The 22139-nt window shown below is 40.6% G+C and overlaps 1 protein-coding gene across 1 annotated transcript; it reads right to left on the bottom strand.

The window, feature by feature from the left end:
* Positions 1-234: 234 nt before the first annotated feature.
* SLC34A2 (solute carrier family 34 member 2) lies at positions 235-20872 on the bottom strand. The gene is made up of 14 exons (XM_048305145.1): positions 20767-20872; positions 20621-20676; positions 14811-14925; positions 14570-14707; positions 13971-14099; positions 12936-13079; positions 12221-12332; positions 10955-11150; positions 10140-10235; positions 7638-7758; positions 6777-6944; positions 5281-5397; positions 5068-5192; positions 235-3731 (listed from the first exon to the last, which is right to left on the bottom strand). Exons 3-14 carry the CDS (start codon positions 14914-14916, stop codon positions 3156-3158), a joined length of 2028 nt encoding a protein of 675 aa, XP_048161102.1. The 5' UTR covers positions 14917-14925; positions 20621-20676; positions 20767-20872; the 3' UTR covers positions 235-3155.
* Between the last annotated feature and the right edge of the window lie 1267 nt (positions 20873-22139).

Genomic DNA, 22139 nt, shown 5'->3' with positions numbered 1-22139 from the left:
CTCTGCCAGAAAATATCTTGACCCACACAATTGCACTGAGCAATTCTTTTTCTCCATATGAAAATCTCTCATTTATATAAAAATATTGGACACACAGATGCTTTTCTTTAGTGCTCAGTGCTAAAAATCCTCCCCATTTCTTGCACATTGCATCAGCTCAGGCTAGAGCTTGTCTGAATACTTATTTTTCTGCAAGATTCCGTGTTATGTATCTAAATAGATATTATGAAAATATATTTTTTTAAACTTCTCTTTATTTTTACATTCAACGCATGAGGACAGACAAGATGAATATTCATGACAAAATATAGACATACTGTCCTTGAAACAGTTAAAGTGTTTAAGAGTTTAAAAAAGTGTTTTAGAAACATTGTTTTCCAAAATTTCTCATTACAGAAAACTCAAATCTTTTAGAAACATTGAGTTATTGTGCATTAAGCCGTATTATGAAAGTCTATAGGTGTTTTCCGTCTTTGAGAAATCTGTCTCTGCATTACTAACAATCTTTAAGTAGCCTATTGATGGAGCCAACAGCCTCCATAATACACAGTATACACAGTTACAAACAATTGAAAAGTTATATTACAAAATATACAGTAGTTCCTTTTTACATTTTTATAGATAAACATTGCATAGTTTTCAAATATGTAATATATAACACAATCATAAGCCTTTTTCTCTATAACTTATGAAAAATTCTGTACACTCAAACAATTATAAATAAAGTGTAAATATATTTTAGTAAGAGTGTGGGGGGAGTGTACCAGGATATATCGTGCTGTCAAGTATTAAACAGAAATATTTGTTGGAATCTGCTTAACACAATGGCACAGTATGGCCTGGAGCAAGGAGAGGAGGTCATAGGGGAGATGTTACAAAGAGGAACCATAAAGTACTGATATCTCTGACAATTATTACACTGATTCTTTTGTAAGAATTGCTTTTCTTGATGGCTTTACTTCAAGAAGCAAAATAAGGTGCACGTTGTTTAGGAAATGACTAAAAGTAGACTAAAATGTTTCCTCTTTCAATGGGTGGTCAATGGAAACTTTAAAAAACTTGAAAACAATTCTGGATATTTTTCTCATATTTTTCCCAATGAAAGAGGGCATGAGAAATGCACACTGGGATTTAAAGAAGCAGATTCAAAAAGCATCCAGAATTGTGAGAATAAAATGAAGAAGAATTATTGAAAATATAAAAATTCCACTTTAGAAATGAGATGCTGACAAAATTCTGTTTCAACTATAGGAAGGATAAGGAAAATAACTTTAAAAAGAACATTTGACATAATTCTGCTCTTTGTTATTGCACTCCAAAAGAGCAGAATTATACCAAAACTAGATGTCTTTGGAAATTCACTCTGATTCTAAGCATTTTGTCACTGGCTCACAATTACAGAAACAGTCAGAATCTCAGTTTGAATGCAATTTGCAAATACATAGTTTGCCAGTTTTAATGTTAGTTTTAAAAAGTAAATTAAAACAATTTTCGCTTCTAAAATGCATGTATTTACCTGATTGCTGAATTTAACTTACTGAATTCCAAGCTCTACAGAAAACAACTATTTGGAAGTAGTTGTGTTCTAGCAGCACTGAGTGGCTGTGTTACGCTAAGGGTCTTCTCAGCATTTTCATTACACATTTAATTTAAAATTCAGCCACTTAAATGGGCTTTAAATGATGCTTGATTTACAATCAGCCACCTAAATTTTTTTGTAACGTTAGTGATTGGACTTCAGATATTATTCCATACTCACTAACATCTAAGCTATTGAAGACCAGCAGAAGTACTGAGTGCATCTTTGAAATGATCTTTTTCTGACCTTGGAATTATGCCTTCTGTCAGCCCATGATTCAGAGCAATCTCACAAGCATTTACTAAAAAATAAATAAAGATAACATTTGAGCACAAGCAGCTTCCTACCAAGTATTGCACTACCTATGGATTTGTTAGACATTGTAGTGACTAAACTCCTTATGGATTTTATTTGGGATTTGGATTGCTACATACAATTGCCAGTAAAATTCACATTATTTCCAAGCAGGGCGGTTTGGAGCACAAAGGGGTGGTGAAAACTCCTTTCGCTCCAGTAAACGTTACCAGATGTCCTGTGCTATCCATAATCTGCTCTGCAGGCTCCCTCTGTTGTAGGTCTAAAGCCAGTCTCCACTGCTACTCTGAAAACTCCTTCTGTGGCTCAGGCAAATGGAGGCACAGCTGCACACAGATTTTCTGGCATCAGCCCAAGCTGGCATAGCTCTCTCCTCTCCTACCCTGGCCACTTGTCCTCCTTCCTGTACCATCCCATAGTTGTGGGATTGCATGGTGAACAGGACTGAAGAGGACCATCTAGAGAGAGGAACGGCCGCACACTCACGTCCTCAGTCAGTCAAGAGCTTTGGTAGCCAACTGATATCTCCATACGGAGTGCTTAACCTTCAGCAGCCAGAGGGAGCAGCAATTACTTTTATAGTCTTTAGCCTGAGATAATAAAAGATTATAACCCCTGTCTCCACTGTCAGAGGAGACAGAGAGGGCTCCAAATGGGCTTATGTGCACCCTTATGCCAGAGTAGGACTACCAGAGATTCTGAAGGATGTCCCACCATTTCATTTTCCTTCACACACAGAATAGATTTTGTCTATTCTAGGAAAGCTACTGTTTTCCATTTTGACCACTGCAGACAGGCCAATGAAAACATTAGCATTCCTTTCCCCCCCCCCCCCCCTTTTTTTTTTTATTTCCAGGGCTTTTTAGGTACTTTGAATTTCTGCTGAGTCAGTAGGTCAGAAAGGCTATTCTACAAATGCATTGTTTATTTGCCTTTTTAAGTTTGAACTGATTGCCACTTCTTTCATCCCTCTCTTCATGGGACTACATCAGGATTTCTTTTGCTTGCTACTGATAACATTGGAGGAAGGTACCACACAGTAGATCCTCTGTGAGCAAATCTGTCATTAGCTTTGCAACTGAGCATAGATTTTCTAGGGACTCTGTCAAGCTTGTTTAACTCCATTCCTTGACGAGTGATGTATCACTGGCTTCAGAAACCTAACAAAATGTTCACTCTGTCCTCAGTGCAAAGTCCAAGGTGGTTTTGATGAGCCTGGCTGTCCTATGCTGTATCTCTGCTAATATGCATGGATCCAGTACTATAAAGCTGTGTTGTTTGTGCCTGTTTTGTCAACACAAGCTACAGCTGGTGCCCTTCTTCCACCTCTTTCTTCATCAGCCATTGCCATGGTGTTTTCATAAACTTCCATAGTTTTTAGCTGCTTGTCTTTGGCACCCTCCTGTTCAGCATTGACTTTGCAACACTTGCAGAAGCCACAGCAGTGTTTCCCACAAAAAGCAAGTGAAGACATAATTATATTGTCCCAGGGCTCTAGGGAGTGCATCCAGAGAGGTAGGAAATCCCAGTTTTGGAGCTTCTCAGGCAGCGAATGTGGCCGCCTTTTCTGCATAACGTTAATTACAACCACAGCAATAAAAAGAGCAAACAGGGGAAGGCAAACACCCAAAAGGACTGGCCAGCCTGCCAGTGACAGACCAAATACAAACAAAGGGAGAAGAAAGAAACAGAGGAGAAGATAAAATATAGCAAACCATCTGTACTGTGCTGTTATGTTTCCCAAGGTCTTGCACATGCGGATTGGCAGGCGGGTAAAAGGTATCGGATAAAACAGAATAATCCCAGAGACATTGAAGAAAAAGTGGCACAAGGCAATCTGAAAGCAAAAACGTGAGAATTTCATTAGCTAAAATGCCTTTGGATGCTCCTATGCACATGATAATTACTTCCATCTCTCAGGAAACAGTACTGTTGTCAATAAGGTGTGGGAACCATGTGAGAATTGTTCATTATTGGGTTCTGCATCCACAAATTTTCAATGAAAACATGGAAAGCACAAATTTGATAATGCACACAGGTTACAGAGAAATTTTTAATAGTACAAACTTCGATTTTACAAAAACTAGCTCTAAGTTTGTAAGGCACTGAGGAGATTGCTGGAGGGGGTCTTTGTCTTTGGGTCTTTATAATTCTTTGATTCACACACTTTAAATATTTGGGTTTTTTTAAAATTAGCATTAAAAGGTGCAGACTTGCTAAATCTTAGAAGTCACTTAGAATAAGAATAATTGAACAAAACAGTACATTCCCTGCTCACTTTATCTTATTTTCATTTTGTAAGTGTTATCAGACTAAAGTAAATATAAAAGTACAGGGGTTTTTTATAAAGTGCATTATAAAACCAGCATGTTATCATGAAATCTGAGCTTTATCAAGATAGCATCTTCTCATGATTACATCTGTTCTATCATGCCTGAGGACAATAAAATGACTTCTGTAATTTTCTTGATTTATTTTAGCTAGTAAAAACATTCATCCTATTCACCAAGGAAACGTCATTATCTTTTCACTCTTTGATGTAGAGCATTCATTCAAATGTTATCTGCTGCCAGGTTCTATACTAGGTGGAAAGTGGGAGGCCAAAGCCAGGCTTCCTACTTTTCAAAGAGTTTGAGGCAAAAATGAATTCAATAAAACCCACTCAAATTACATTTACCATGAGAAAAACAGATGCCATGATGCTCACTGCAACATCAGGTAGATAGAGAGCTTGCCAGCTTAAGGATTGTGCAGCCTTCACTTAGGTTACAGGAGTCCCTGTACACTGCATGAACTGAGTTAGGGTCCAGAGAAGGGAGCTTACTGAAGGAAGTCAGTAACCCTCAGAGGGTTGTCAGTATGTGGGCACTGAATTCCAAGCTGCAAAGACCCCACACTCGGGTCAAGTAGCCTCCTCTGTCTCAGTTCTGAATCAATTCACTCAGATCAAGACAATTTATGACAGCAAGATTGACTATATATTGACGTTCTGAGAATGTTTAATGCAATCTTTTTGCTCTAGCAGTTGAAGTGAATACACTGTCATTAACAGCACACACAAAGTCAGGCACAACATGAACGGCATATTTGCATCACAGCCACTTTTGTCAGGTTTTTCTTCAGAAAAGTTACAAATTCTAAATGAAGTCAAGAAAGCATTGTTTTATACTGACCTGTAATGAATATTTTAATGTACTCCCTGGACTTGCTAAAGCTGCAAGTATAGCTGTTGTGGTTGTGCCAATGTTGGCTCCTAAGGTAAGGGGATAAGAGCGCTCAATGCTTATAACGCCAATGCCTACAAGAAAAGAAACAGGATTGAGTTGGTTTCAGAATGATGGAAAAGATAAAACGTGGGGATAAAGAACACAGTATTTACAACTTACCAACAAGGGGTGTAATAGCAGATGTGAAAACAGAACTACTTTGGACAACGAAGGTCATACCAGCCCCTGCAAGCATAGCCAGGTATCCAGCAAGCCAAGTAAAAGGAAATGGAAAATCTGAAAATTAGAGGGAGAACACTGCTGTTAGCATAACAGAGTGATCTATGTTACTGCTGTGACACAGCAGTGAAGACTGTTAAGCACTTAAAATGTAGATATATTGTTTGCATACTGGGTCTCAAATGACCATTTGGGGTCAGTTCTACTACTCTGATTTATCCTGTTTGCTGTGCTCCTTCTATAGTCTTGCACCACTGGATACACTTTGAGGTGGATACTAGTCTAGGTAGACATTTGTCCTGACCAGGGTAGCATGTGTGTTGTGATACAATTAGGTACCAGAAATGTTTCCGCAGAGGTCAACACAAAAGCTTCTGGGCGTCTTGAGAGCCTTGGTTTCAGCAACCAGGCACCCACTGCATGGATCAGATCTTCAGAAAGCTTTGAAGCCATCCTGAGAAAACCAAGCTTTTTGTTTGTTCTGACTTGTTTCAAGCAGATTATCTCCTAGAAATTCACTTGTTAACCCTTGCAAAAGACAGCTAATTACACTGATTAGGGAAACTGGGCACAAATGTCCCCTGTAGTCTGCATATTTATGGAGAGAGCTGAGAAGTGAGGACTTAATCAGTTGGGAAGACACAGAGGAACACAGAGGAGATCCCAAATTAAATAAGCAGTACATATCAACTGTTTGCTTTCTACCCCTTGTTTTTAATTTGGGCAGTGTTCTTTGCCCAGAAGACAGCTTGGGGACCACTTCGTTGCCTTCTGTGTTTCTGTGAACCCTCACTTCAACCACAGCCTGAGATCTGTGCCAGGATTGCTTTTCTCTGCTACAGTTTCTAATCTCTCCATTCAAGAGGGTATGAAGGAAAAGCAGCCTAGTGAAAAAAACCCCCAACATTTGCACTCAGTGGATCCAGGCTGAAAGAAACACCTGGACAGCACAGGGAAAGACAGAAAAATACCACTATTCAAGGCTGCCTTATCCTACTGAAGAGAGAGTTAGGCAGTGGAACAGGACAAGATCATTAATTACTACGAACTTCTTTCAACTTACTTTAGAAGGAATACACAAGCCCTATGCCAGAGCAGGCAATCGCAATCTCAGTACTTTGATGCTATCTTTTGAGGATCGGAACACTACATTTCTAACAGCTAATCATTATACAGCTAGGAACAGAGCCTGGACTTTAGTCTCTAATGCTGTTAATCTGCCACATTTCTCAATCAAGATGTTCACTAATAGATTTTTAAACTAAGGAAAAGGACATGCTTGGGAGAAAAAAATGTTGAGCAGTGTGCATGATTTTCATTCAATAGTATTTTCTTTAGCTTATTCTATAATATCTTCCATAACATGAGACATCAATAAACATGCTCAGTGTCCTTGTCATTCCTGAAAACAATCCTCAGGAAAAGCAGATAGTTACCAGTGTTGATTGTCTTCTTGATAACACTTGCCACTTGTCCTTTAAGCACAGAGTTTAATAGCTTAACAATCATTACCAAACAAGAGCACAGAACAAGCAGGGACAAAGCCAGAAGGATGAGCCCAATGGCAAGATCAGGCAGGTCTGAGTTTACAAAGAGGTGTTGGCCTGAAAAAGAAAAGGAAAATGAATTAGCATACCCACATTTTTGCCCAGCTCTGGTTTTCATTCACGCCCCTAAGAAAATGGGACCAAAGCACACACAGCTTGAGGGCTTGATGCAAAGAGGGAAAATGCCACCTCCCTTCCTCCCCAAAAGCCATGTCTGAGTGAGACAGGAGGGGCGCTTCTGTGCACATGCTTATAAAATACACAGCGGGCTCCCCTATGGGCAGGCAGGAACTAGGTGACAATTTGCAACGGAGAGGAGTACAAAGGCAGGAGAAAATTTGGGGTGCTTCAAGCTGCATGGTGGGTCAGCTTTGCCCAGAGGTGGCTGCATGCCTGAGAAGGGCTGTTGGAAGTCCTGCAGGGCATGCATAGGGATGGAGATATCCTAGCAACCATTACAGCAAAGTAACCGTAGCTCCAAGCCATCTGAACATCGAGGGTGACATGATACTGAAGACCTCAATTACTGGTATCAGGGAGCATGGAAAGAGATCCTTCTGCAGCCAGATACCATGATGATGCTGGTAACTCCAGCTGTGCAGCTACACCAGCACTCAGGCTCCTCAGGCCATGTGTCTGTCTGTATGCAGGCGAGGGCTTCTGGATACACCTCTGAAGTGGTCTGTCAGCACTATTAGAAAGCTATATACGTTTGTAGAGATACTGCAGAGAGGTAGTTCTACTACTTACATTTACTGATATACTCTGTTTCAGTTATATTCTTGAGGGTCCATGTCTCATTTCCATCAGTCCAGCAAAAGTCAGGAGATGTGCAGTTTTCTGAAGGTGGAATTGTGACATTCTGCAGTGTCTAAAGATTGCCAGACAAAGCAAATAGTTCAGTTGTCTACAAGAGCTCATGTAGAGTTTTCGAATCTTACTACAACCAAGATTCATCAACTAAAAAGTCAAAATTGTAAGCTAGCACCACATTAATGACAAGGTAAAATTTTGCATTTGTAAAATAAATGATTGTGCTGTTACCCAAGTCAGTCAGTACAAAATTTAAAGATTAAAATATTCCCCAAATCTTCTACATCGTAATAACCATAGCACCAAGCCATTAGTAACTAAGGACCTTAACTACTGATGACAGGTTTTGTGGAGCAAGGTTCACGTTTGGCTGCAGCTGTGGGACAGTGGCGTTCCTTTTCCAGCCAGAGCCACATCTTCCTTGGTCAAAGAAAGACCTCTTTACTGACATCTCAATGCAGTTCATGGTCTGGTGAGTACTACAGGGCTGTGAGTCAGAATGCTACAACACTAATGCAGCCTCACTTGCTGGATGAGCACCAGCTGCTCAAGCTGATTTTCTGTGCCTCAGTTTCCATGTCAGTAGAAACAGAAGTGCTGCTACTACTTTCGTTTTCAAAGTCCAAATGCCATCTAAGAGCTAATTACAAGCACTATGATTAGCATTACTAAATTAGTGAATTTCTGTTTATACCACAATAAAGCCTTTCTTAGAAGCTCTCCTAGCCTAGACATACTGCATTCTGACACCAGGTCCATAAATCCTTATGCTGATTAAGAAAGAGTTTGCTGACTGAGCTGTACTTCCACACGAGAGCAGCTAACAGCCAAATGGACTCTGAACCATGCTCCTGAACACGAGGTGTCTTTCCAAAGTGCTTGAGTGATTTTCTTTTGCAGAAATGGGGAAAGAGAAATCATATTTTTTTGCTGGGTACTGCATACTGACACCTGCATTTGTACTCCTCTCCAGATGATGCAGGTGGGCAAAATTGGGAATGGATCTAGTGCCCCCACATCTCCAGGGAGCACCAGGCCCGCCATCCTGTCATCCTTTATAAACACAACACAATCTTGTTTCTCATCTGCCTGAATTTTTTTCAAACATCTGAGTTTCAAAGCAGCTGCATTAGATCAAAATGTCTGTTTTGCTTTAAACATATGGGGTCTGCATGTATTTATCCCTGCCATAAGTCTATTTAATAATTTTTGCTAGAAATGAGTTTAACCCACTAGGAATGTAAATAATTTAAATTATGTTCCTTTTCCCCCACCAAGTTCAGGTGAAACTTCTGGAGGTTCCACATCTTTTTGTAATTTGACTATAAGCTTGGCCAGTAGGCACACAGCCAAAATATAGGCAAACACAGAAAAAAGTGCGTATCTAGAAATATACACGTCCCTCAGCCTACACTTTCTGTGTAGTTGCTTGTCTCGTGTAGGACTCAGGGGCCCAGAGCTCTCCAGCTGAGGGTTAGGCTGTGCCTGCCGGGGCAGTGAGGGGCACCGGGCCGGGGCTCTGGCCGGGCTCTGGCAGCAGCGCAGCCGCCCCAGCCCAGGCTCCTCGAGGTGAAACATCCAGAGCCTCAGCGGCGTAACCTGAGCGGGTTTCGGGTGAGCACAACCCTGCTCCAGCGCTATCTCCATAGGTAGCATTTCACTTCCCACCCAGACTGTCATTCAATAGGAGCTGAGCACTTAATTTCAACCTCCATGGTGTGTCCTAAAGTATCTTCTGCCCCAGGACTTCAGGAATTATTTTTCTATACATGCCAACAAGTAGAATACTCTAATTAGAGAATCAAAGGATATTTAATGTTGTAATTGCTAGTTAGCTGAACAATGCAAACCAAACACTCAGCTCCATAGTTTACCAAAATACTCATTGGTGTTGATCTGAGCAAGAGATTTCTCCAAGCTGCAGGGCTGGTTGGGTGAAGAGCAACAGGACACAGCCCCACAGAGGCTTTCTCCAAGGGCGTTTTTCCAAGAAAGCTGCAAAGAGCCAGCTGCCACTAGATCACCCTAATACACGTAAAACTAAAGCTGATTAGATCAGTAGATAAATGGTGGTTGAAACAATATTTTCTCTGGCCTATGTTGCAGATTTTTTTCACTTTCAGAAAGTTGGTAGGAGTATCAGAGTTTAAAGCCATTTGCATTTGAAAGGAGTAGAAGACTTGGCTCCAATCCACCAGTTCTGATCGGCAAGGGTCTGCACAGTACTGAAAGCAGTCAGGTCGAGGTCACCACTGGTGACCATCCTTAGTTTAAGTGAAGCAGAAACTACATTAAATTTTTTTCATTCTTTTTCTGCTGATAAAAACCCCACCCTCATTAAAAAAATCTAATTTCACAATCCTAGGACAAGGAGCATCAGCTACAGATCAGTAATATATTTCCTGAGGTACCTGACAATTAATTTAACATGATACTCACCACATTGGTTTCAGTGACACACCAGATCTTTACCAGGCTTTTGTTTTTTGCTGATTCATCATTAGTAGCAATTGCATTTATTACTGATTTATCAAGCTTAAAAAGAAGAATAAAAAGAATTTAAAAAATGCATTATTCCAGCTTGCATCACATACTTCTGTTCAGCTCTTCTCAAATAACCCCCTTTGGAAGCTCAACCATATAAAATCTGCATGACTCTAATGCTAGAACTGCTGCCCAACAGGTAGGAGGGAGGTTACTCCCAGGAAAAAGGTCCAACTCTACATGCACAAATGCTGTCTCATTCTCCCCACATCATCCACTACCCCATCTCATCCTTTCTGTTTACTCAGCTGCTCTGACACAACTGCCTAGCTGTATTTACTGTCACTTCAGGTGCTGTGTGCATCCCCCTGGCCACTAGGTGCACATGATTATGTCCCATAATTTCAGTGTCATCATCAGGTCCTACGCTGATCCTCTGACTGTGGCAGGTTGTCTCCACTAGTACTATCTGCCAGTGTCCAGGCAACAGGCATCCTTCCCATCCATCCCACATGGCTGCATTTGTCCTCACCTGCCTTCCCACTCCTCCTAGCTAGGTCTGCCATCGCTAAGGTGAAATGTGGGGGAAATAGAAACCAGAAATACAGAGCTGGGGCTTTATGAAATGTGAATAAAAAGAATTCATCTGCTAATGAACTTTACCCCAAGGACACAGAGAAAGGAGTGGGAGGCCTTCTCATACTCAGAGCATTTTGATTAATTGTAACTGAACCAAGTAAGCAGCTTCCTTGAAATGAGAAAGAGCTTACCTCAATGATGAGCTTTGTAAAGGGATCTGTGATAACTTTCAGTAGCTCTGGGGCATCCTCACCACTTTCAAGATGAAAGGACTCAACTATAACATTGGTGAGATGGTAGAGATAGCCAGAAATAACTTCAATAGGCAACAGGGCAAACACAGCAAGCCAGTTAAAGAAATCATGGATTGTTGCCCCAGCAAAGGCCCTGCAAGAAGAAATTTTTTAAAAAGAGTTGCTTTTAATTAAACAAAATGTGTACAACATCAATTAGATATGAAATTATAAAAGAGGGGATGAAAACTATTTCAAGGTGGGAATAATTTAATTTCTGGGGTCAAAGGAGAAGGCTACTTTGTTATGGAGTGCTAAGTTGGCTCCACACTGTTGACCAACTAAAGAGCCAGACAGGTGAGTAAAACAAGAAAAACTAGAAAAAAGCGATCTTTAACATGAGGCCACCAGGAGTACTTGTTTGAAGAAAGAAGTGGCTGTACAGCCTATATTTGTTTTGCCTCTCACCTGTTTTTGGTACATTTTTAATCCTCAGCCAGTCATTGCCTCCAGGACCTGTTCTCCCTGACTCCTGGGGCAAGAGGGCTTTGCAGCTCTCCCACATGTTCCTGCAAAGTGTTGGTGTATAGCCCCCTTCCATCTTCTCCTGCAAAGCCTGAGGAGCCACAGCTCTTCCCTCAGAGGCTTTGGCTAAGAGTATTTCAATATGCCCAGTATGCCATAAATGACAAGGTAACAAAGCCTCCTATCCCTCCCAAGTTTACTGCCCATCTCCATGAGCCATGAGCTCTCTCAGGGGCAATGGCAAGTGGCAGTCTAAAAGTTGATATCCAGAACACCTCATTTCTCTCCAGTTACCAGCTCTTGCTTAATGTAGACTTAAGAAGCCTTCAACATTGAAATCTCTTTTAAGGAAACCAGACTAAATTCATATAATGTTAACTTCTTGTACAGCCTTCCCATAACTAAGATATAATAAAAGGTGGGGAGTATAGTGGGAGCACTTGAAAATTTATCCTTGTGTAAGATCACTAAAAATGGTGAATTCTTACAAACCCACAAAACCTGCAAAGGAACTCAATGTGTTTTTCTTCAAGCATATGAAGCCATATATGTAGGCAGCACTATACCTTTGCCATGGCCATGCTTGTGACTTTTTTTATCTAGGAAGGCTGAATGGCTGTAGTAGTGATAGGGAATATAGAAGAAGACCTAAAAAAAAGGAAGAAACAATTTTCCAGCTCTAGAATTTAAGTACAATACCTTCTAAATTCATTCCTGTCCCCGGCTTGCATAAGTGCCACAACCGTGTTTGTAACCGAGGTGCCAATGTTTGCTCCCATGATGATAGGAATAGCTGCTCTAACAGTCAGCACTGGAAAGCAGAAAAGGAAACACTGAATGAAAAAGTCAGGTCATCAGCAAGCTCTATGCTTCGATGAAAATTTCTGTTACCGTCAGTGAAACCCTGACGTGCCTTGATGTCGGTGGGATTAGCTGCTCCAATCCAAACATGTTTGTTTCAATCAAGCCGTCTGGGAACATGGCGCTCCCATAGTCCCCATGATCCCCACTGAAACTGTGGCCCATGGTTATTAGTTTTCTTTCCCAGGCATTTGCCTACTTAGTGCAGAATTTTGAAATTATACCACAGAAACAATGAAGTCCAGTAACTGCCTAACGTGACAAAAGTATGCAGATAATTACAAAAATCAGTCATTCAGTGCCAAGGCTTCCAAAGATTTTCACTGCAGTTGTGGTCTTACTACTATTACTGGTACTACTACTACTAATATTAATACTATTATTATTACTTTTTAAAATTTGATTTTATATCAGGGAAACAGCTATGAAAATCTTTTCCTACAGTCTCTATTCGTATGCCCAAAGCTTCTACAATTTGAACACAAGTGGGAATGTTTGCACCTGAGACAAGGTTTATGAGTGATCTCTAGGAAGATACTGTGAGCAGACTTACATGTGGAGGACACCATGCTGACCACAATGGATGAAGAAGTACTGGAGCTCTGGACCATAACCGTCACCAGAACTCCAATCACCAATCCCGCAACAGGATTCGAGAGCACGGAATCATCTTTAAATATGTCCCCTGCTGCTTTACCTATTAAAATATATATATATATTCTCAGAGTGAGGGAAGTACAAGGTAATGTCCACAGAAATTATCAGAGTGTTTAATTAAAGATCATTAAGCCATTTAATTGATACATATACGACCATGTTTGCCATCCCAAAAAGTACAATGTAGCCCAGGGATCCAGATTCACATCCTGGACTCTCAGCTTCTCAGCTATTAGAAAATACTTTATATTCTCTCATTTCAGTGATTATAAGCCCTGCTGAACTCTGCAGAGAAGAGCCACAGCCATCAGAGGAAAGACTGTAGGACAAAAAATCACACATACCTTGGTTTAAATGCTACTACTTGGTATTTTTTGATACTGAATTAAGGAAAATGCTTTTAATAATACTGATTAATTCTGTTCCTGTACTTTTCTGTGTTTGCAAAATACTTCCTCAGGAGCACACATATTTCTTCATAACCACTCCTGAGTCCATCACCTGAATTCAACACTTGGAGGTAAATGTAAAAAACACATTTCAACAGTTTTCATCTTTGAAGGTTTTGGGGGACATCTCAGTGTTAGATGCTTTGATCAAGAGGACAATTTTCCTATTTCACCTTGTTGAAATGTCTTTTACATGGGGTAGATTTATGCACAGATGTATTTTTGTAAACTGTCCCTAAAGTAACAGGAAGCTACTAGGAAATTGGGGCCAATAACCCCTACATCAACAGCTCTGGAATTTGAGACAGAAAGACCTTTTCAAACAAATGAAGGTCAATGTTCAATCAGAGCTACTTCTTCTGAATCGTTATCTCAACACATATGAAGAATGTTTTTGAAGAGTAAAGCTGTAATTAAGTGTCTCAGACAAAATTTACTGCCTTATTCATAATTTATTCTTGATATTTTAGATATTTTCATACCTCCTACCAGTTGAAAAGCAGAGCTCAGTACATCCAGAGAACAGACGAACATGTAGAGTAACCCAAGTAGCATAATGAACTTCCCTATCCCATAGAGTACACGAATGATTTTTCCTTTTCTATCCAGTTCTGCAAAACAAATACATTATGTATAAAAAATCACTTGATTTTTTCTCTGGAATACTCTAGTGCACAAGCGGAGACAGTGGAGACAAAGACAGTGATGTGGCTCCAGTGTGTGATTAAACCCAAAAGAATGTTCTTAATCACATTTTAACTGCAGAAGCAGGTATTTTGTTTACCCACTTTTACCACAAAAAAACCTTTTTGGTATGTGACAAAACCCTTATGAAATCTGAGATTGACCCTTGGTTTTATAGTCATCCTACTGAGTAAAAAAAGACCAACAGGTGCCTGGATATAAGACTATATTAGTGCTGGACTGTTTTCCATGTATCTCCTTGTGTTTTAAGGGTAAGAAGCATGATTTCAGGATTTTTCTTAACTGACTAAATATAATATGCCCATTAAGTCTTGGAGGAAGTGAGATAAGTGATGAGAAAACAATGTAGGTAACTTATTTATGGAGAAATGGCTACCTGACCACTTGACCCCAGTGTCCTGCAGTTCCGGCAGAGCCCATGGATCATCTTCTTCTGGCCTTGTCTCATCTATCAAAGCTACTGTGGAAAATGCAGGTTGAATTTCCCCTTTATTTCCAAGTGAAGCCACATTGCCTGATGAAATAAAACATTAAAAAAAATTGTTTAATTACTTACCATCTCCTCCAAGGATCCCCAAAACTTATTTACCTCTGTAACTCACGAGTGAGCACTTTACCTTTGTGATTTTCTCCTTCTTTCCCAGCCATGTTCTGGTTTTGTTTGGAAGAGTCCCCAATATAGTTATTGGTTTCAGGCTTCTCTACCTCTGGCCAGGGAGCCATGATCTGTGACTAACAAAGTAGTGTTGATTGAAATGCACGTGCAGTCAAAATATTCACCTCACAAGAGTGTATGTGAGAAATATGATAAGGATTAAGTGCAAAGGAGATGAAAATGAAATAAAAGAAATTTTCCCTTGAACACAAATTTTTACTAATCTTTATGAGTTATTCCTCTAGTTGGGAAATTGATTTCTCAATTATGTTTTAAAACACAATTTATTTATTAGTGTACACAATTAAAAAATTATTTCCATCTCACATTTGTACTTTCATACACTTTTAATGGTCATGAAAGCCAAGATTCCTCTGCTTTCCGAAAGGTAGGCATTTCTTCTCTTTAATTAATTTCAATTCCTTCCAGCAAGAAGTCAGAGAACTGTTTTACTCTTCCACCTTCTGGATTTAAGCAACTGCCTGGTAATTCAATACTTCAATACATAGATTTTTTAGCAAAAAGTTCTTCCCTAAAGCACTGCTCGGTTTGGGTCATGAATGCTAGACACAATGCCTTGTTGCCTCTACTGGTTCATTCCGTGGAAACATGAAGAGGAGAATCCTGGACAAGGCGGAGGAAGACCCCAGGGTTTCAAGCTTGCTGAGTGCCTGGACAAGAGGACAATTAGAGACCAGTGGCCATTTGCTGGTCTGTATTTGCCTGTAACTCACAGCTGATGCTGCAAGTGAAGCTGAGCTGGTGGGAGCAAGGTCCAGCTCACCCATCTCACATAGGCTCTCTCTCTGAACCTATTCCTTCCCAACCCCTTTTGGGCACATTTGACATGCACTGTAATATTAATAAATAATAACTTTAAAAGTATGACATCACATGGCCAAATCCTGCCAGCACAGGCGCAAGCCCACATGATGGACCTAGTCCAGGCACAAGAGGAGGCCAAGCCTGGAAGAGTCCTCCCTGTTTACTTCACCAATATTGGAAGCCAGAGGGAGGGACATGAAGGAGGGGGAAGGTGACTATGGAAAGACAAGACAAATATGTACCACAGTACTTCTGCCTCTACAGACTTGGTGACCACATCCAAAAACTCAGTGGAAAGGATGGGAGAAGTAAACCCTGTCTAGGAAAGCCTCACCTTCAGGTCTGTCTTGTCCACCCTCTCTGCCACAGAAGTCAGTCAGTGCTGCAGGCAGAGCTGCCCCATAACCAGCACATCTGGCACCCATGTGTCTGAAACACTGGTCAGCACATTTGCCTCCAATGCTCCTCATAAACCAGTGCCCAACCTCCAAAAGTCAGAGTTGGTATCATGCTCCCGTAAACAAGGTTCACCAGCAGTTAGCAGTCACTCTAAGGGAGTATAATTAATCATTCATTTAATCATAATCCTTTATGTAGCTGCTGGTGAAAATGTTTCGTCCCTGCCCACATCAGTAAGCCACATATCCTCCTCCTTTAACCAGGAAGGAAGAGACACAGACAAAATCACTCGTGTCTTACTGTAACACAGGTGGGTGTTGTTTTCTGGCACTTCACAAAGAAGAGAGTATCTCCCCTTCCACATTACCAGGAAAAGTTATTCTACAATTCCATTAGCAAAATCTATGCTTTTCACATTCTTTATCTGAGGTGTAAGACTCAGAGCAGCTCCCAAGATACACAAAGATCTTAGAACAGATGAAAGAAAGTCACTCTTGCTTGTTTCAACAAGGATTTCCATTTCCTTGAAGCAAATTCTTGCATTTTCATCCATGCCAAAACAACCTCCAGCCCCACCCAGACAAAAGCACCTCCATCTTGTTAAACAAGTTTCATTTATATATGTTCAGCATTTAAAGAGCTTTTTAAAAATAACTGCTCTGCACAAGTGATTCTTAAGTGAAATACAATCATGAAAATATACTGGAAAGTCAGATGTGAAGCTGCAACTTATTCCAACCATGGAGACGCAGAATATGCTGGATGCTGCCATCCCTGGAGATGCCATCAGTGCTACAGCTCTTCTGTTACACTTAATATGGAAATGAAGGATTCAGCCTGCATGATTACAGTATGGAAACTGAGCTGATGCATTCAATGAAGAAACTGGAGCTTGAAAACTTCAGCAGACAAACAGCCTCTATGTCTCCTAAATAAACTCTCCCCATACAAGAATTCGGCAGAGCATTTTTCCATAATAAGCATCTCCCATGTTCCTGAGGTGCTCAGGATCCCACAGGTACGTCATGTATTATTATTGTTTATGCTTTATGTGATTAATCATCATAGAATGAGAGTTGATCACCTCTGTGGAGGAAGTTTTTTATAGGTATGTATATAAAGTTATTCATATGAGCCCTAGCCAACCTCTGATTTGAGAAAGTAGACCCGAATACTGGAGGCCTTTATAGCATTTGCCTTGAGCATTTGGGCTTGCAGAGGTATTACTAGAACAGCCCATGCTGTGTGAGTGGTATCAAGGACTGATGCAAGCAGACCTATCTATATCCTTGAAATGCTACCAAAGCTGTCAGCTTTCACAGATCCCAGCTCTTGTTAAGAGGAACAGCTGAGAAGATAGTCGAGAGACACCTGATACTCTCTTTATTGGAGTCCTAGCCACAGCTACTTACTGTTAATTAATCACTGTGCTATAAAGAGAATCTACATTCTATAGTTTTCCCTTTAAGAATTCTTCCTTGGCCCAAATACAGACATTAACACCCTGAGAAAATGCTCAGAAGACAATCAGTGTGCCTTGGAAGAGCAGAGTACTGGGGTGGCAAAGCGACCGAATAGCTCCCTGGCAGCTCACACGTGCCCTTGGAAAGGCTGACGTCAGGTGTGGTAGAAAAGACCAACATTGCTGACGCAAGATATAAATGACAATGAAAACCCTAAGAGTGGTTTACTTTTGAGCATCAAAGACAACTACATGCAAAGGAATATATTAGAGAATGGACCAATGACAACGCACACTGCAACAACTTGCTGTGTTCAGCTGGACACACCAGTCCAGATCCAAAGGCAGGATAGCCACAATTGCTGGATGAGGTGCTGGAGTGATGAGCTCTGCCCACCCCCGGGCCAGCCATGGTGTCTCAGTGCTGTGCCTTGGCTGGCAGGACAGCCAGGGTGCCTGCACACAGGGTGAACTCATGGAGCTCATGTCAGGACACACGTTGGTGCTTTGGATATCCACCTGTTGGGAGCGGCGCTGAAACAGGACCTAATTTCCTCCTGAAAGTGGCAGGTCACAATATGCTATGCATATTGCAAAGGTCTGAAAACTAATGCCTGTGCAAGATGTAATCCAGTCCATTTCAGTGAACCTCATGGCAAATCCTCTCACACCATCCTGTGTGCTTCTTTCGTTGTGAGTATAGTCTTTCCTTGCCTTTGGAAAATGCTAGCCATGTGTGACATCCTTTCTAACTTCAAAAGAAACTGAACCTTCCTCCTCCTAAGAGTGAGATAGACAAAAAAAATCAATGGCATTCAAATTCTGAAATAAAATGTGAGAGAGAAAAACTCAGAGCCAAAGCGGGCTCCTGTGGTTTTTATATCCATACTCTCTCACTACAGCATTCCAAAGAGTTAAAGTCTCTTGGGAATTATCTGAGTAACACTAGGTGTCATGCAGTTGCCCTATATTGCATTCCTCAGTGACTCACTGGGCTGTAACAGCTTTGCCTCTGTTGCAGAGCTGCACTCTCCATGCTTTGCAGCTTTAAATCAGAAACAGTTGTCAATGTGTTTGTTTTGCTGGACTTAACACAGAGAAAATGAACTACCACCTGTGTGTGCCCGGCTGGCATTGTTTGTACCTCTCCACCCATGACAGCTCACTGAAAGGCCACACTGTGCCTGACAGAGCTACAGAGCAGTAAGTCTTAAAGAAATCTCACTCCTGGGGAACAGACCCAGTCAAACCAAGATGAAATTAAAAGTACTGAAGAAAAAGCAGTATTTTCAAAACTAACTGATAATAACTACAACAACCACCAATGTGACCATACATGCACCTACAGGCTGCTTGAGCAGCTTCATATCAGATTTTGGGTTCAGCCAGGCTTTCCCCATTCTCTCTCTCTCTCTCCCTCTCCCTCCTTCTGTCTCAGCTTTTCTACAAAAATACATCACTTCTCCATCATTTACCAGAGCACTACAGTTTTTATCTTAAAAAAGGATTTATCAGCTAATCTGATATCCAAATATCTGACTTAGTAAATATGAATATTTATCACACTTAATTCATAGGAATAAATACCAAGCTACATAGCAGCCTTTCTTATATACAGTTTGAAGAAATATTGTCTTTTTTCCCCTCAAAATGTACCACTTGCAACATAGAAGCGCATTCTGTAGAGACGGGAAAAGAAAGCTCCGCAGCCAGCACAAACTCATTCAGTAGCTTTACATCAGCTGATAGTTTGCCCCAGAACCTGTTGCATGGTTCTCAAAGCCCCAGGTGCAACAGCACCACTAACAACTTAAATAAACACCAGCAATGATTCAGCCTTGCTAGGAACAAGTCTTGCCTTTGCTCTGGCAGCAGCCGCTTCCTTGGGGCTTTTTCTTTGAATAAGTCAGCAGGCTTAGCCAGGATGTAAACTTTCAACTCATGCAGTAGTAAAGGCAAAAAGAGATATGTGAAAGCTACAAAAACAGAGCACTCTGCTCATTTTTTATGCCTATGGATCTGTAAGACTCATTGCTCACAAGCCTAAATCTAACACATAGCAAAACTAAAAAGAATCATAAACTAGCAAAGAGAACTAATATCTAGGTATGTGCAGAGAGAGAACAGATCCCAAAGATTCATTTTTGACTTCATGACCAAGCAAAACACTGGACACTTCCACGGAGGAGCCAGGGCCAGGAAATACCAATGAATTGCTTGAAATGCCTAGTATTTAAATAGACCAATTACTTTTTCAGAATAAAATGACATGAAAATTAATAACCCCACCAACAAGGAAATAGAATAGAATAGATCTACCTCATCCAAAAGACAAAATATATAGTAAAGAATAAAGAGAGGAAAAAATAATGACATTAAAAAGACTTACTGATCTAGTGGAAGAGCTGATAATAAAAGTTACTGAGAAACCAGTTGATTTCTGCCTGCTGCCACATTAGTTGAGCAAACTACATTAGACTCTAATGTATTCCTTTTACCTCCGTGTATCAAACCAAATTAGCATAAGAAAATGTTTCCATCAAGAATAGCCTGACACGGACATCGTGAGGCACACAGGCTTTACACAAGATCTATGCTAACACACGAACTGACCCTATTTCCTTCCAGTGTTTCATTAATCATATCCTAGACATTTTCCAGTATCCAATACCACTGATTACTGTGACTTAAAATCTCACTTCTTTTCAATCCAAATAATAGTTAAACCAATACTTTCTTTTGCTATAGGCAGTTTCTTTGAGGGGGCGGGGGGTGGCAGCTGCCAGCAAAATACCTTATTTCTTTATCATATTTCATAAAAATAAACCCAGCTAATTGTAGAAAAAAAGCACAGTTTGTTTTCAGAACTACTTTTTTTTTAATCCCTTCCTTAAAATATAGACGCAGTTAAAGGAAAACGAGGTGAAAATATTAACAAGAGGATGACATTTCATATGCCATTCCAGTACCCCACATTATCTCTCTGTTGCCATTCCTTGAACTGCAAAAGCAGAGTTTTAGATTTGCAAGCTAAAAAAGTTCAAAAGAGAAGAAAAGAAAACTCAGTCTTAGTTGCTCTTACTTACCACGACTTAATTCCCAGACAATAGAGTGAACGGATCAGCTGGGCAGCCACTGAAACCTGCAATATATATAGACAGGTGTTGAGCAAAGTTTGCTTTCATCACTGCACACTAACATTCCTATTTTACAGTCCAGAGGCACTGCCTACCTGCAACTTAACGATCACAATAAAACTTTTTTTGCAAGCGTGGGCAGCAACCAGCACTGATAAAACTACAGGCTATTTCACACTTATCACATTCTAAAAAATGTCCCATCAGCATTTAAGTACAAGTTACAAATGTGTTCATGTGAGTGCTGGGGAACCGATTGTTCCAGCCTGAAAAATTGCCGTCCACCTGATCATTCAGTAATCTTTTTTCCAATAATAATTTTCCAAAAATATTTTGCACTCTCAAAAGTCTGTCAAAAGGGTGTGAAGGAGATGTAGTACTGTTATTTGTCTGTTCAGATACCTATTAATCTGCCTAAGAGCAGAAGAGAAGGAGAATCAGATAAAAAGTGGTGTAAGTAGGAAACACGTAAGAACTCCTTAGATCAGAGGATGGAGTTTCATTCTTATCAGTGCTCAGTGTTTACAATTAAGGCAAGCTCATTAGCATTTTGGCTCTGGCTCTACTTCCAAAGTAGATTTAAAGGTGTAAGGACACCTTTGATAATTGCATTCGGAACGCAAGTGATGAAGACAAATAAATGACAAATAGATATGTTAGTCAATAAAACAGTGTGGTACTGTAGATTAGACAAAGCAGCCACCAGCACTGCTGTCTGTTCTAGTGCTGATCTTAACAGGGAGCTGGATCGGGGGGCTGCATTAGGCACTGAAGCTTTATTATTTTTGATTTTTTTCTGTTTCAGTAGGCAACTTACACTGAGAAAATAAACTGTAAACTTGCCATCTAACCAGCAGATCTGCTTTGTCTGCTTGTATGCAGTCATATCTCCCAGCAGCTTAGTGACTTAGTAACTTAGTAAAGTAAAACTCTTGCTTTTTGCACCTTTCAGTCCCGTGGAGATGCCCAGCCTTTGGAGCAGTGAGTCACAACTTCCCCTTCTCCTGAGTCGGCATCAGAAATGTTTAATAAGCAGTGACCATGAAAGCCTCTGCAGCCCCGTGCACAGCATCACATCCTGGCAGTGGAACCACCAAGCACCTCCCCTGCCTGCAGCGGCTCTGCTGGTGTTGACCCCACTGCCCACACTACACTGGGCAGGGCTGATGGTGTAGCCCAAGGATGGAAGCACCAGCCCTGCCTCACTCTCCCCACTTGCAGTTTTCACAGACGTGGAAAGGATGAAAAGGAAACAATTTTTTCTTCTGTGTGTAGTGGAGAACTGTCCAAAAGTAGAAAGAAGTAATGGAAAATGGACCCAAGGTCTACCTTGGTGGTTCACAGGCTCAGGTTTTTTTTAACAGAAGTGTACTTAAACATTACATCTAAAAATAGTAGGTTTTAATTGATGGCCTACACATAGGAAATCAGGTGAATCTTTCATTTGGAATACTGGTATTTCTTTGAG

This window comes from Corvus hawaiiensis, chromosome 5 (genome assembly GCF_020740725.1).
Source record: "Corvus hawaiiensis isolate bCorHaw1 chromosome 5, bCorHaw1.pri.cur, whole genome shotgun sequence".
Classification (NCBI taxonomy): domain Eukaryota; kingdom Metazoa; phylum Chordata; class Aves; order Passeriformes; family Corvidae; genus Corvus; species Corvus hawaiiensis.
The sequence above is the reverse complement of the archived record's forward strand: the minus strand, read 5'-3'. Positions and strand labels throughout refer to the sequence as shown.

What these genes read in the sequence shown, in the direction of transcription:
- SLC34A2 (XM_048305145.1), bottom strand. Translation starts at nt 14,916, where the DNA reads ATGGCTCCCTGGCCAGAGGTAGAGAAGCCTGAAACCAATAACTATATT. An exon ending in TGCTTTTCAACTGGTAGGAG is followed by an intron (nt 13,080 to 13,970) that starts GTATGAAAATAT and finishes ATATTTTAATAG; the next exon opens with GTAAAGCAGCAGGGGACATA. An exon ending in TGCTATTACACCCCTTGTTG is followed by an intron (nt 5,193 to 5,280) that starts GTAAGTTGTAAA and finishes CTTTTCTTGTAG; the next exon opens with GCATTGGCGTTATAAGCATT.